General features: G+C 35.9%; 1 protein-coding gene across 2 annotated transcripts; it reads left to right on the top strand.

The window, feature by feature from the left end:
* Window positions 1-7051: 7051 nt before the first annotated feature.
* LOC112165533 (mitochondrial amidoxime reducing component 2) lies at window positions 7052-10276 on the top strand. 2 transcript variants are annotated; one of them, XM_024302079.2, is made up of 8 exons: window positions 7052-7262; window positions 7598-7747; window positions 8198-8389; window positions 8592-8710; window positions 8793-8857; window positions 9077-9179; window positions 9710-9820; window positions 9916-10276. In XM_024302079.2, exons 1-8 carry the CDS (start codon window positions 7151-7153, stop codon window positions 10042-10044), a joined length of 981 nt encoding a protein of 326 aa, XP_024157847.1. In that variant the 5' UTR covers window positions 7052-7150; the 3' UTR covers window positions 10045-10276. The 2 variants fall into 2 exon arrangements, with proteins under 2 accessions (XP_024157847.1, XP_024157848.1); XM_024302080.2 differs by having other exon boundaries at window positions 7056-7262; window positions 8198-8374.
* The last annotated feature ends 520 nt before the right edge of the window (window positions 10277-10796 follow it).

Here is a 10796-nt window from a genome sequence, read left to right as displayed (position 1 = left end):
CTTATGTGTACAAAAAAATTTATGTGGCCTTATAGCTAATTAAAGTTTCAAAGTGACACTTATGAGTAATTTTCTAATATTCTTTATGCTTGCTTCATAGTTTACTTGGTTGAGCTTGTAATAAAAAGTCGTTTATTGATGTAGGACGAGATTTTAGCCAATTTCAACAAAGAATCTCGAAAAGAAAGAAGCGTCTTCACATCAAGAAGAATAATTTGAATATTGAAAACTGGTATTCAAATAGACTTCTTAATGATGGAATTAATCATAAATTTGGATATATCGGGATTCTCAAACAAAATCTAGGTTGGGATTCCAATTATATATTTGCGTAATATTCTTTAGTATCTAGGATTTTATTTCTGATTTTTATTTAATGAGGTTTTCTAGTTTTAGTCTATAATAAATTATTCTTTTTATTTTCTAGTTGTATTAGCTTTATGCTATGTGCCCTATATATAAGGCATCTCTTAGATTGTAATTTTGATTCAAGATATCAATAAAAAACCAAATCTTAGAGAAGTTTCTCTATTTTTCTTACGGCTGTGCCCGTAATTGCTAGTGGATTCTACCTCATCTCATATGGCTTTCGACGCTTGACGGAGCCTCTTACTATCGTGTTCACGCTTCCCGCATCATTTATGAACCTAATCTTGATAAAGTCCTGTTTCGTAAATGCCTCTAGAGCAAGTTTCGAATCCTCAAACTGACACGATGCACTTGATGCAGCAACCTGTGAATTCCAAGTAACTTCATCTCTCTCAATCTTGTTAGAAGTTATACTATAATTTGCATGTTAGGAGTGCTGTAATAGTTGTATCATAATTTAGGACTGCAACAGTATATCTATCCTAATGTCTGCAAATTTACATGAACAAAATCAACTATGACAAATATAGGACTGATATCTTATTCTGATCCTAAATTAGGATGCATAAATCACTGCAATATTCCTATAACACAATAAGCATATATATATATGGCAGTATACGATATGAATTGAAATAAAAGACAAAGGGTGTGTAGAGATACTAACTAGTTCCATTGCCTCCTTCCATTGTTCTTCTCCTAGATCCACCCTTGATCTCAGATTGTTAATGGGACAATTTGATTGAGGTTTGGTGTTCTAGCAGGGATCAATGCAGGCCTTGTTTATCCTTTATATGAGACAAAACAGTTATGCAATTCCATCCATTAAGGAACTGCTGCATAACTTCCTTATCCTTGTCAGATTGGATTGATATTGATAACCACACCATTTGAAATTCAAATTATTTGAAATTCAAATTCAAACAGATTTCAATATATATAAAACTATTTTCGATTACAAGTTTATATATACAACGTATTAGTATTTATTTGAACTCTAAACTTCTCAAAAATATCAGCTTAACTAGACAATGCTTATGTCTAGTTCTAATGAGGCTTTACACTCTCCCACTGAACTAGACATCACACATAATCTATTGTATTAATGAGTTGTTTCTTAAGTGTGCACCAGAGTTCAAAAACACTATCTGTCCTCAAAGTTCTGTCAATTTTCCTGAACTACAGAAGACTATAATGAATTAGCAAAACATTAATCTTCTGCAATCACAATATAGCAAGCAAAATTACAGGAACTACCTCAAGTGTGATTTGTACTTGTTTAATATTTACAGTAATCGATTTGTAACATATATTTGATCCAAAATTAATTTCAACTAGATGAAGTGCTGCATTATCCTACTGATTTGGCACATCAGTATCAGGTTCTTCTGCATATGTACATATTCAATGATTTGGTATATCATTATCAAGTTCCTTATATATACATGGTTCTGCAAATGTACATGTTCTACCTATACAGCAACTAAATGTTGAAAACTAATTTTATTCAAATGATAAGATATCAGATGATGAATTTCATGAAGATACTGATTTATTAAAATATAAAAGTTGACACAACTAGTTCACATAAAATGCATCACATATCTATGGAGTCTAACACTACCATATTCTTAACATGATCAATGAAAACAGAAACTGATAATGCCTTGGTTAAGGGGTCTGCTAGTTGTTCTTTGGTGCCTATCTTAATCACCTCCACTTCCTTATCTCTGACACTTTCTCTAACTTAGAAGTATTTAACATCTATGTTTCTAGAACCAGATATTCTTCTGTTATTCTTTGAGAAGAATACTACTGCAGCATTATCACAATAAATAGGCAGAGGTCTTTCTATGAAATCCACCATCCCCAATCTCAAAATGAAATTTCTCAACCATAAAGCATGTGCAGTAGCTTCATAAATGGCTATGTATTCCGCTTGAAACGTTGAAGTGGCTGTCAAGGATTGCTTGTTTGTTTTCCAAGAGATTGCACCTCCAGCTAGCATGAAAATATAACCTGATGTTGATTTCAAATCATCTGAGTCTTGCTTGTATGATGCATCAGTGTAAGCTTCTACTCTCAATTCCTGATCCTCCAATTTTCTATACACAAGCATATGATCTCTTATGTTCTTCAAATACCTCAAAACTTTCTTCCTAGCCACCCAATGTTCATGTCCTGCATTCGAATGGTATCTTGACAACATATTCACAGCAAAAGCTATGTCGAGTCTAGTGCAAACCTGAGCATACATTAAACTCCCAATTAAACTAGCATATGGTATCTTCTCCATTCCTTTCCTTTGCAATGCATTTTGAGGACACTGACCTTTATGTAATTTATCACCTTTTGACATAGGTGATTCACCAGACCTGCATTTCTCTATACCAAACCTCTGCAACATCTTATCAATATAGTTCTTTTTAGACAAACCAAGTGTGCACAAGCTTTTGTTTCTAGTAATCTCAATTCCAAGAACATAATGCGCTTCGCCCATGTCCTTCATATCAAAGTTCTGCAGCAAAAACTCCTTGGTAGATTTTAGTAGATTGATATTGCTACTAGCTAGCAAAATATCATCTACATATAGGATCAAAAACACCACTTCACTCCCACTGACCTTGCAGTATATACATTCATCTAACTTATTCTCTTCAAATCCAAACTTGGTAATGACTTCATCAAACTTTAGAAACCATTGTCTGGATGCTTGTTTGAGTCCATAAATGGACTTTTGAAGCTTGCAGACCTTCTTCTCATCATCAACAAATTCCTCTGGTTGTAACATATATATCTCTTCAAGCAAACTTCCATTTAGAAAAGCTATCTTGACATCCATCTGGTGCAACTCCAAATTGTAGTGTGCCACCAAAGCCATGATCACTCTGAATGCTTCCTTTGTTGAAACTGGAGAAAATGTCTCATTGAAGTCAATACCTTCCTTTTGATTATATCCCTTTGCTACCAATCTAGTCTTGTGCCTCTCTACCTTTCTAGTTGCATCCTTTTTGGTTTTAAAAACCCATTTGCAACCTATGGGTTTCATATGTTCTGTTCTATCCACCAAAGTCCAAACTTCATTTTTGGACATGCTTAAAAGCTCATCCTGCATTGCCATCTTCCATTGCTCACTGTGCTTTGATTGCATAGCTTCCTTTAGTGACACATGATCTTCTTCCCCCAAATCAAGGTCAGCTTCAGTTAAGTACAACTTAGTCATTAGAAATTGCTGGTTTTCTGGTTCTAGTAGATCTTCTCACTACTTCTGATGTACCAGCAATATCAATTTCTGAGTTTTCCACACTTTCAAAATGCTGAACTTGATTTTCATTTACTGTGTTTTCATTCTCAGATGCTACTGCTTCTGCAAGTTGTGTTCCATTGTCTAGGACTTGTGTAACACTGCAATCCTGATCTGGGATTGATACATTGCTGCAGTCCTGATTTAGGATTGAAACATTACTGCAGTCCTGATAGACGAACCATTCTTCCATATTCTGATGTGCTTGTTCTGTGCTTGAGCCTTCATCTGTCTTTTCAATATCATCAAATATTTCATCATAAAATGTGGCTCTGTTTGTTTCAAAAATTATATTGCCTCTTCTTGAGTTGTAGAACTTGAATCCCTTCAATTTTTCTAGATAACCAATAAAATGAGCACTGACAGAGAGTGAGTCCAACTTATCATTTTTCTCTATATTATAGACTCTTGCTTCTACTTTACAGCCCCATACATGCATATGATTCAAGCTAGGCTTGTATCTGCACCAAAGCTCAAAAGGAGTTCCTTTAACAGCTTTACTTGGTGTTCTATTGCATATGTAGTTGGCTGTCTTTAAGGCTTCCCCCCATAAGTACTTTGGAAGCCCAGATCTTGCAAACATGCTCCTTACCATATCCATTAAGGTTCTATTTCTCCTTTCAAAGACACCATTATGTTGAGGTGTGTATGGTGTTGTATATTGAGTTTTAATGCCACATTCTTCCAGATACATGGCAAAAGGACCTTTGTGTTGTCCTTTCTCAGTATACTTTCTGTAGTATTCACCACCTCTATCCGATCTTACCATTTTGATAAGTTTTTCAGTTTGTCTCTCAACTTCTGTTTTGAACACTTTAAAAACATCTAAGACTTGAGACTTTTCAGAAATTAAATAAACAAAGCAATACCTAAAAGTCATCAATGAAGGTGACAAAATAACAATTTCCACAAATGGTTTGGATTGGAAAAGGACCACATACATCTGTATGAATCAGTTCAAGCAAGTTTTCAGCTCTTTTAGAACCAAAATTTCTAGCATTAGTCATCTTGCCTTTCAAACAACTCACACAGGTTTCAAAATCACCAAAATCTAATTGAGGTCAAATACTTTGCTTAACAAGTTCTTGCAGCCTAGAGTTAGAAATGTGTCCTAATTCCTCGTATGCCATAGAAAAGATGAAGAACTAGGATTGCTCTTCCTTTTGGATCCTGATGATTTGTTTATTGACAGAACATCTAGAGGTTGGGATACTGCATTATTGACACAATCGATTAACCAATGACCATCTATCAACTTAGCATCACCAAATGCCCGGACTCTGGCTGGTGCTTCATCAAATGCTTAATTGCATCCCTTCGTACCCTTGTTAGGTTTTATTTCCAATGCTTTTTTGCATCTAGTATTTCTTTTGTTATTTTATATTTTGATGTAGTTTCTACATCTACATCTATCCATTGTAATTTTTGTTCTGTTTATTATTAATAAAATTGAGTTGACAGTTTCTCAAAAGCAAAAAACAAAAAACTTAGCATCACCAAAACAAACATTTTTAAAATAGAAATACATATCTATATTATTACTGGAAAAGCCATAGTCATCACCTAATACAAATTGAGAACTTGAGATCAGGTTTCTCTTTATTGCTGGAATACAGTAAACATTGTTCAGTACTAATACAAAATTATTCCTAAAACATAATTCAACAATTCCTATTTGTTTGAACTGCCACCCTTTGGCCATTTGCTGCGCAAACACTTGTCTCATTCCCTTTTGGGATTGTTATCCTTGATAATCCCTGTAGTGAATTGACAATATGTATAGGTGAGCCAGTATCAAACCACCATGATCGAGTTGTCAAAATTAAAAACTTTAGACTCTAAGAAAAATAGTTTTTGACAGAAACGTACCTTTCTTGTTCAACCAATTCTTGAATCCCTCACAATCCTTCTTGAAATGGCCTAACTTCTTACAAAAGAAACATTTCACAGGACCTGAGATTTTGAGACATTTTCCCTTATCATTTTCAGGTTTCACAGCATTCTTTGAAGTGCTGCCCTTGAATTTCTTATTGCCAAAAGTTTTCTTAAATTTTGGCTTTGTCATTAGATTCACACTTACTGCCTTGCCTTTCTTAATTATCTCTTCTTCCTCCTACACACATATTGAAATGAGTTCATTCAGACTCCATTTCTCTTTCTGAGTGTTGTAGAGACTCTTGACATGAGGTGGTTGTATTGATCTGGCAATGTGTTGAGCAGTAGGTGTACCAGAAAGGAGTCCTCAATGGTCATGTTCAGACCTTTTAGCTTTCCAGCGATGTCTATCCCCTTCATTATGTACTCTCTTATGCTCCCTTGGCCATTGAACTTCATCCTAATAAGCTTGTTCATCAAATTCCATATTTTTGCTTTGTCAGACACCTTGTACTTCTCAGCAATAGAGTTAAAATAAACTCTAGCATACTCAGAATCAGGAATTCCTCCTTTAACAGCATCTGTCATACTCTTTTTCATGCAGATCAATGCCATTCTGTTGTGCCTATGCCACTGAGCATACTTGTCTTTTGCTTCTTTGCTTGCATTTGTGGCCAATTCTGCAAGTGGTTCCTCCCTCAACACATGATCAAAGTCCAAGATCCCCATATTCAATTCTATATCACTCTTCCACTTGTTGTAGTTCAGTCCATTAAGCAACTCAATATGATTAATGCTCATAGGAAAATGCATTGCTGTTATGTGATGCAATTAATCTAAGTCAGTATGACATTCTAGTGTTTGCAAAATACACCAGAATTATATATATGTCCCAAAATGCTATAGCAAGATATGAAATAACATTTGACTAAATGCAAATACACATTACAACGAACGTAACTATGGTATTTTCAAGAAGTTTTGCCACACACATTGTCAAGGGTATTAGCCAGTCACTGAAGATAATACAGACCTAAGTTTGACACAATGGGCATGAATCTGTTTCCACAAATTCAAGTTGTCTGGTGCTATATATACCTGTATGAGTCATTTCAATGTAGGTCGCAATGGCGGCTCAGAAGAGAGTGAACCGGGTTTGGGAGCAAAGGTTTTCTATGCCAACGAGGCCTGAGTGTGAGAATGGGGTGAGTTGTGGTTGTGAGTAGTTTAGTAGAGAAGAAGTATCCTTCTAAGAATCAAGGGTTGCTGCATTTGGAGGGATTAAAATGAGTTCAAAATGTGGACATTTGGCAGTAACTACATAGAGATGCTGCATCACAGCTGACCATGCCATGTTCTAACTCTGCCCCACAAAAGATGCTTGGCAAAGCGGCAAACTTTGGGCTCTTTGTCTCAACCAAATCTGGATACTATAATCAGCAAAGGGTTAAGTTTGGTGGGTTGTCTTTCTGGTTTTTGATGTTGACTCTCACTCTCAATTATTTGTGTCACATGTAATCTGAAGCAAACCAGAACAGACTCTGCTGCCTATAGACTGTATAGCTCAGCTGCCTATAGACTGCATAACAACATTAAGAGAGGATGGAGAAGCAACCATCACAAGAAGCCATAGCCAAAGTCTCATCAATCTTCATATATCCAGTTAAATCATGTCGAGGGATTTCGGTTTCTGAAGCACCTATCACCCCTACTGGTATAATTTTCTTCTGTGGTTCTATTTCTTGTACTTTAATCAATATTATTCCTTTTGACCCAGTTGAGCTTTATCCTTGAATACGACATGGAATTCTGTTCTTTTATATTATGCCTAATAAGAAATGTACATTTGCTAATTAAAGCAGATTATTCTGTTCTTTTTCCCCCACAGTTTCTTAGTTCTTATTATCAGTTTGTTGGAGGTGTTGTCTTTGCATGATCCAACTTTTCTTGTACCCTCTGATTTTCCAGGAGGGAGTATTATCTAGACTCTCTCAAATTAGGTTTTGAGATAGTAATCTTTGCGTGTCCCTTCCTGCTTTGGATGTACAGGGTTTCGATGGGATCGACAATGGTTAGTTATAAATGAAAAAAGGAGAGCATATACTCAAAGAGTTGAACCAAAGCTTGCTTGTGTTGAGGTACAGCTACCAAACGAGGCATTCCTAGAGGGTTGGGAACCTACTAGCAGCTCTTATCTGGGTAAAGGCATTAATGTTTGTCCATTCTACAAAACTTCCACAGTACACTCAAACTATGCTTTCTGCAGCGGAAAAAAAGTTAATATTAAGCTGGAGATGTTGTGATTGACTCCTATTTGTTTAGCCTTTCTGTGTTCTCACTTAAGTCACATGTAATCTAATTCTGGAGTTATGTTAATAGTCTAATGTTTCTTCTCATACTTAAAAGTAGTCACATTATTGCGCTCATCTTCGTTATCATTATTTCATCTCTCACGTTAAATTTAGTTTGAAATCTAGTCACCATATGTAAAACCAGTTCTAAAAAAACACCACTATGATGCAATACTGATAAGCAAAGTTGTTCCTCATAATGCATGACCATTACGCTTAATGTGTCTCAACATTCAGAGTTTCCTGCTGAGTTATTCTGTTTTAATAACTTGGAAGTGATCTGTCATTCACTTTTCAGTATTAAAAGCACCTGGCATGGATGAACTGAAGATTTCTATGAGTCCACCACAAGAAATAGCAAATGGAGTTTCAATATGGGAATGGTCTGGTGCTGCCTTAGACGAGGGAGCTGATGCATCAAAATGGTTTTCTAACTATCTTGGGAAACCTAGTCGACTTGTTCGCTTTAATGCAGGTACAGTTTCATGTGGTACGTACTTTCAAAAGAGTCAGGCACTGATATATTACTGAGAATATTTCTGATAGCGGTGGTATATATAAATTACAATTTTCAGTTCAGCTACGTACGCAATTGCATCTTGCGCAGTTATTATGTATGTATTGATATCATTATATTTTGCACATTTGAGACTAGAAAATAAAAATTTGAATGTGTTGTATTCTAAATGCAGCTTCAGAAACTAGACCTGTGAAACCTTCCTTTTGGTCTCATAAACCTGTGGAACCTGAATATGCTGGGGGGAAGCAAATCATGTTCTCTGACATTTTTCCATACTTAATAGCGTCTCAGGTTAGGCAGATTGAGAAGTGGAAATATTAGTTGCTTCTGAGATGGGGGCTCCAACCTAGATCTTTTCATTGTACTTTTGCAGGCATCATTGGATACACTAAATGAGCATCTGAAGGACCCTGTACCGATTAACCGTTTCAGACCCAAGTAGTTTTCTTCTTATATAACATCTCCTTATATTGTTTGACAAGCATCAAATTTGATCTTTTGTTTTCGGTAGTGAAACTTTTGTTGATTTTCAATAGCATGTATACTGTAATGCTTATTGTTGCCAGTACGTACTTCTATTGAAGACCTCAATGTTATCAGTTTCATAATAAATATGCATAGATCTGATTCTCAAATACTTCTGTTTGCATGTCACAGCATTCTTGTTGATGGTTGTGAACCATTTTCAGAAGACTTATGGACAGATGTCAGGATAAACAAGTTCACATTTCAATGCTGCATGCTGTGCTACCGCTGCAAGGTATAACCGTATAAGAGCTATATCCCTTCCGCATTTTTTTTTGCCTGTCTGATGGTTGTCAAGCTATTTCCAATGCATTTTGTCCTCAATAGTAGTATTTTGTAGTAATTAACAATTGGAATCTAAATACTTCGATGCGCATGCTAACTATCATCACCTTAAACCATCAAAGCCACCAGAGTTGGGGCTTTCTCTTTTGTTAAAGGTGTAGTATCTCGTTGGTTAAGTACTTCATGTCTGTGAACCTTGGACATTTGGTTGGGATATTTATTTGCAAGAATATGTATTATAAGCAAAATATTATTATCATAGCTACATTGTTAAACTCTAGCTAAGCAAGGCCTGCATGCGAGGTTTATACAAAACAGGGTTGAATATTGCTTTGGGAATCATACCCCTATAGGTAGTGTGATCAAAGGAAATAAAAGAAACAATGTGCTGCTGAAATCAACTTGTCAAAACCTTTATGCTCATCAACAGGACCTGAGTACTTTAATAGTACCCTCTGATGTTTACATACTGTATTTCAGATACCTACGGTGAATCAAGAGACTGGCATTCAAGGAACTGAGCCAAATGAAACTCTCAAGAAATTTCGATCGGATGCAACTGTGTATCCATCTCGGAAACAGCGGGGAAGGGTGAGTTATAAACTTATAACTAATTGAAGGCTTTTGCACCCTATTCCTCCATCTATACACATGATCACATTGTAGCATTGTAAATTGTTTTTCAGGTCTACTTCGGGCAGTATCTAGTTTGCAAAGACTCTCTGATTGCTGGCGTGAAGGGAAATGTCATAAAGGTTGGAGATCTTCTTCATGTCCTCAACATGGTTTCCTCTGCTGATGAAGTTCCGGAATAATTATTTTATCTTTGCTGTTATATGATTCTAAGATTTGGTGTCTAGTATTATGATGAATAACAGGAGGACTGCTTTTTAATGATTAGCCTCCTAGTTAGATAAAAGTTCCAGGTATTTCAAAACACAAGAGAAATGCAAATGTTCACAAGTAACATATTTCTGTATGAGATATGTTTGATGTATTGGAATTTGGAAATCTGCAATGCTTGGATCTTCTTCATGCTTGCTTTCATATTTTACGAAGTCGTACTTGTAAAGAGAAGTTATTAACGAACCTAATCCAATGCTCTATTTCTGGTTGCCAATTAGTGATTACCAGAACAAAAGTTGTAATGTGACTGTTCATGCTCCGAAGTTGGGAGTTACAGGTCTTAAGTTCATGTTTTACCAGAATTGTAATGCGAGTGTAAATGCTTCGGGGAGCTTGAGAAGCTTTAGTTCGTATTGAGCTTGACATGATTTTAGCTTGTTCGAGCTCAGCTCGTAAAGGAAACAAGCCAAGTTTGAGCTTTAATATGAACAACTCGTATTTTTATCACAGAACCACTAGAGGTCTCGAGCACTAGGGCTCGGGACTAGGTTTGTGGCCGCAGCCTGACTTGTGGCATGAACTTAGTATTCATAGAGCATGGTTTAAAAAATGTGTCCGAAAGAAACTATTGGTGTACGAACCAACTCAACCAAGGACCTGAGATAAAACGAATGCCTAAACAATTTGGTCTATGAAAAACTAATGTAAATGTAATACACTT

Source organism: Rosa chinensis, chromosome 5, assembly GCF_002994745.2.
Source record: "Rosa chinensis cultivar Old Blush chromosome 5, RchiOBHm-V2, whole genome shotgun sequence".
Lineage (NCBI taxonomy): Eukaryota > Viridiplantae > Streptophyta > Magnoliopsida > Rosales > Rosaceae > Rosa > Rosa chinensis.
Note: the sequence above shows the minus strand (reverse complement) of the source record. Positions and strands in the feature narration are given on the sequence as shown.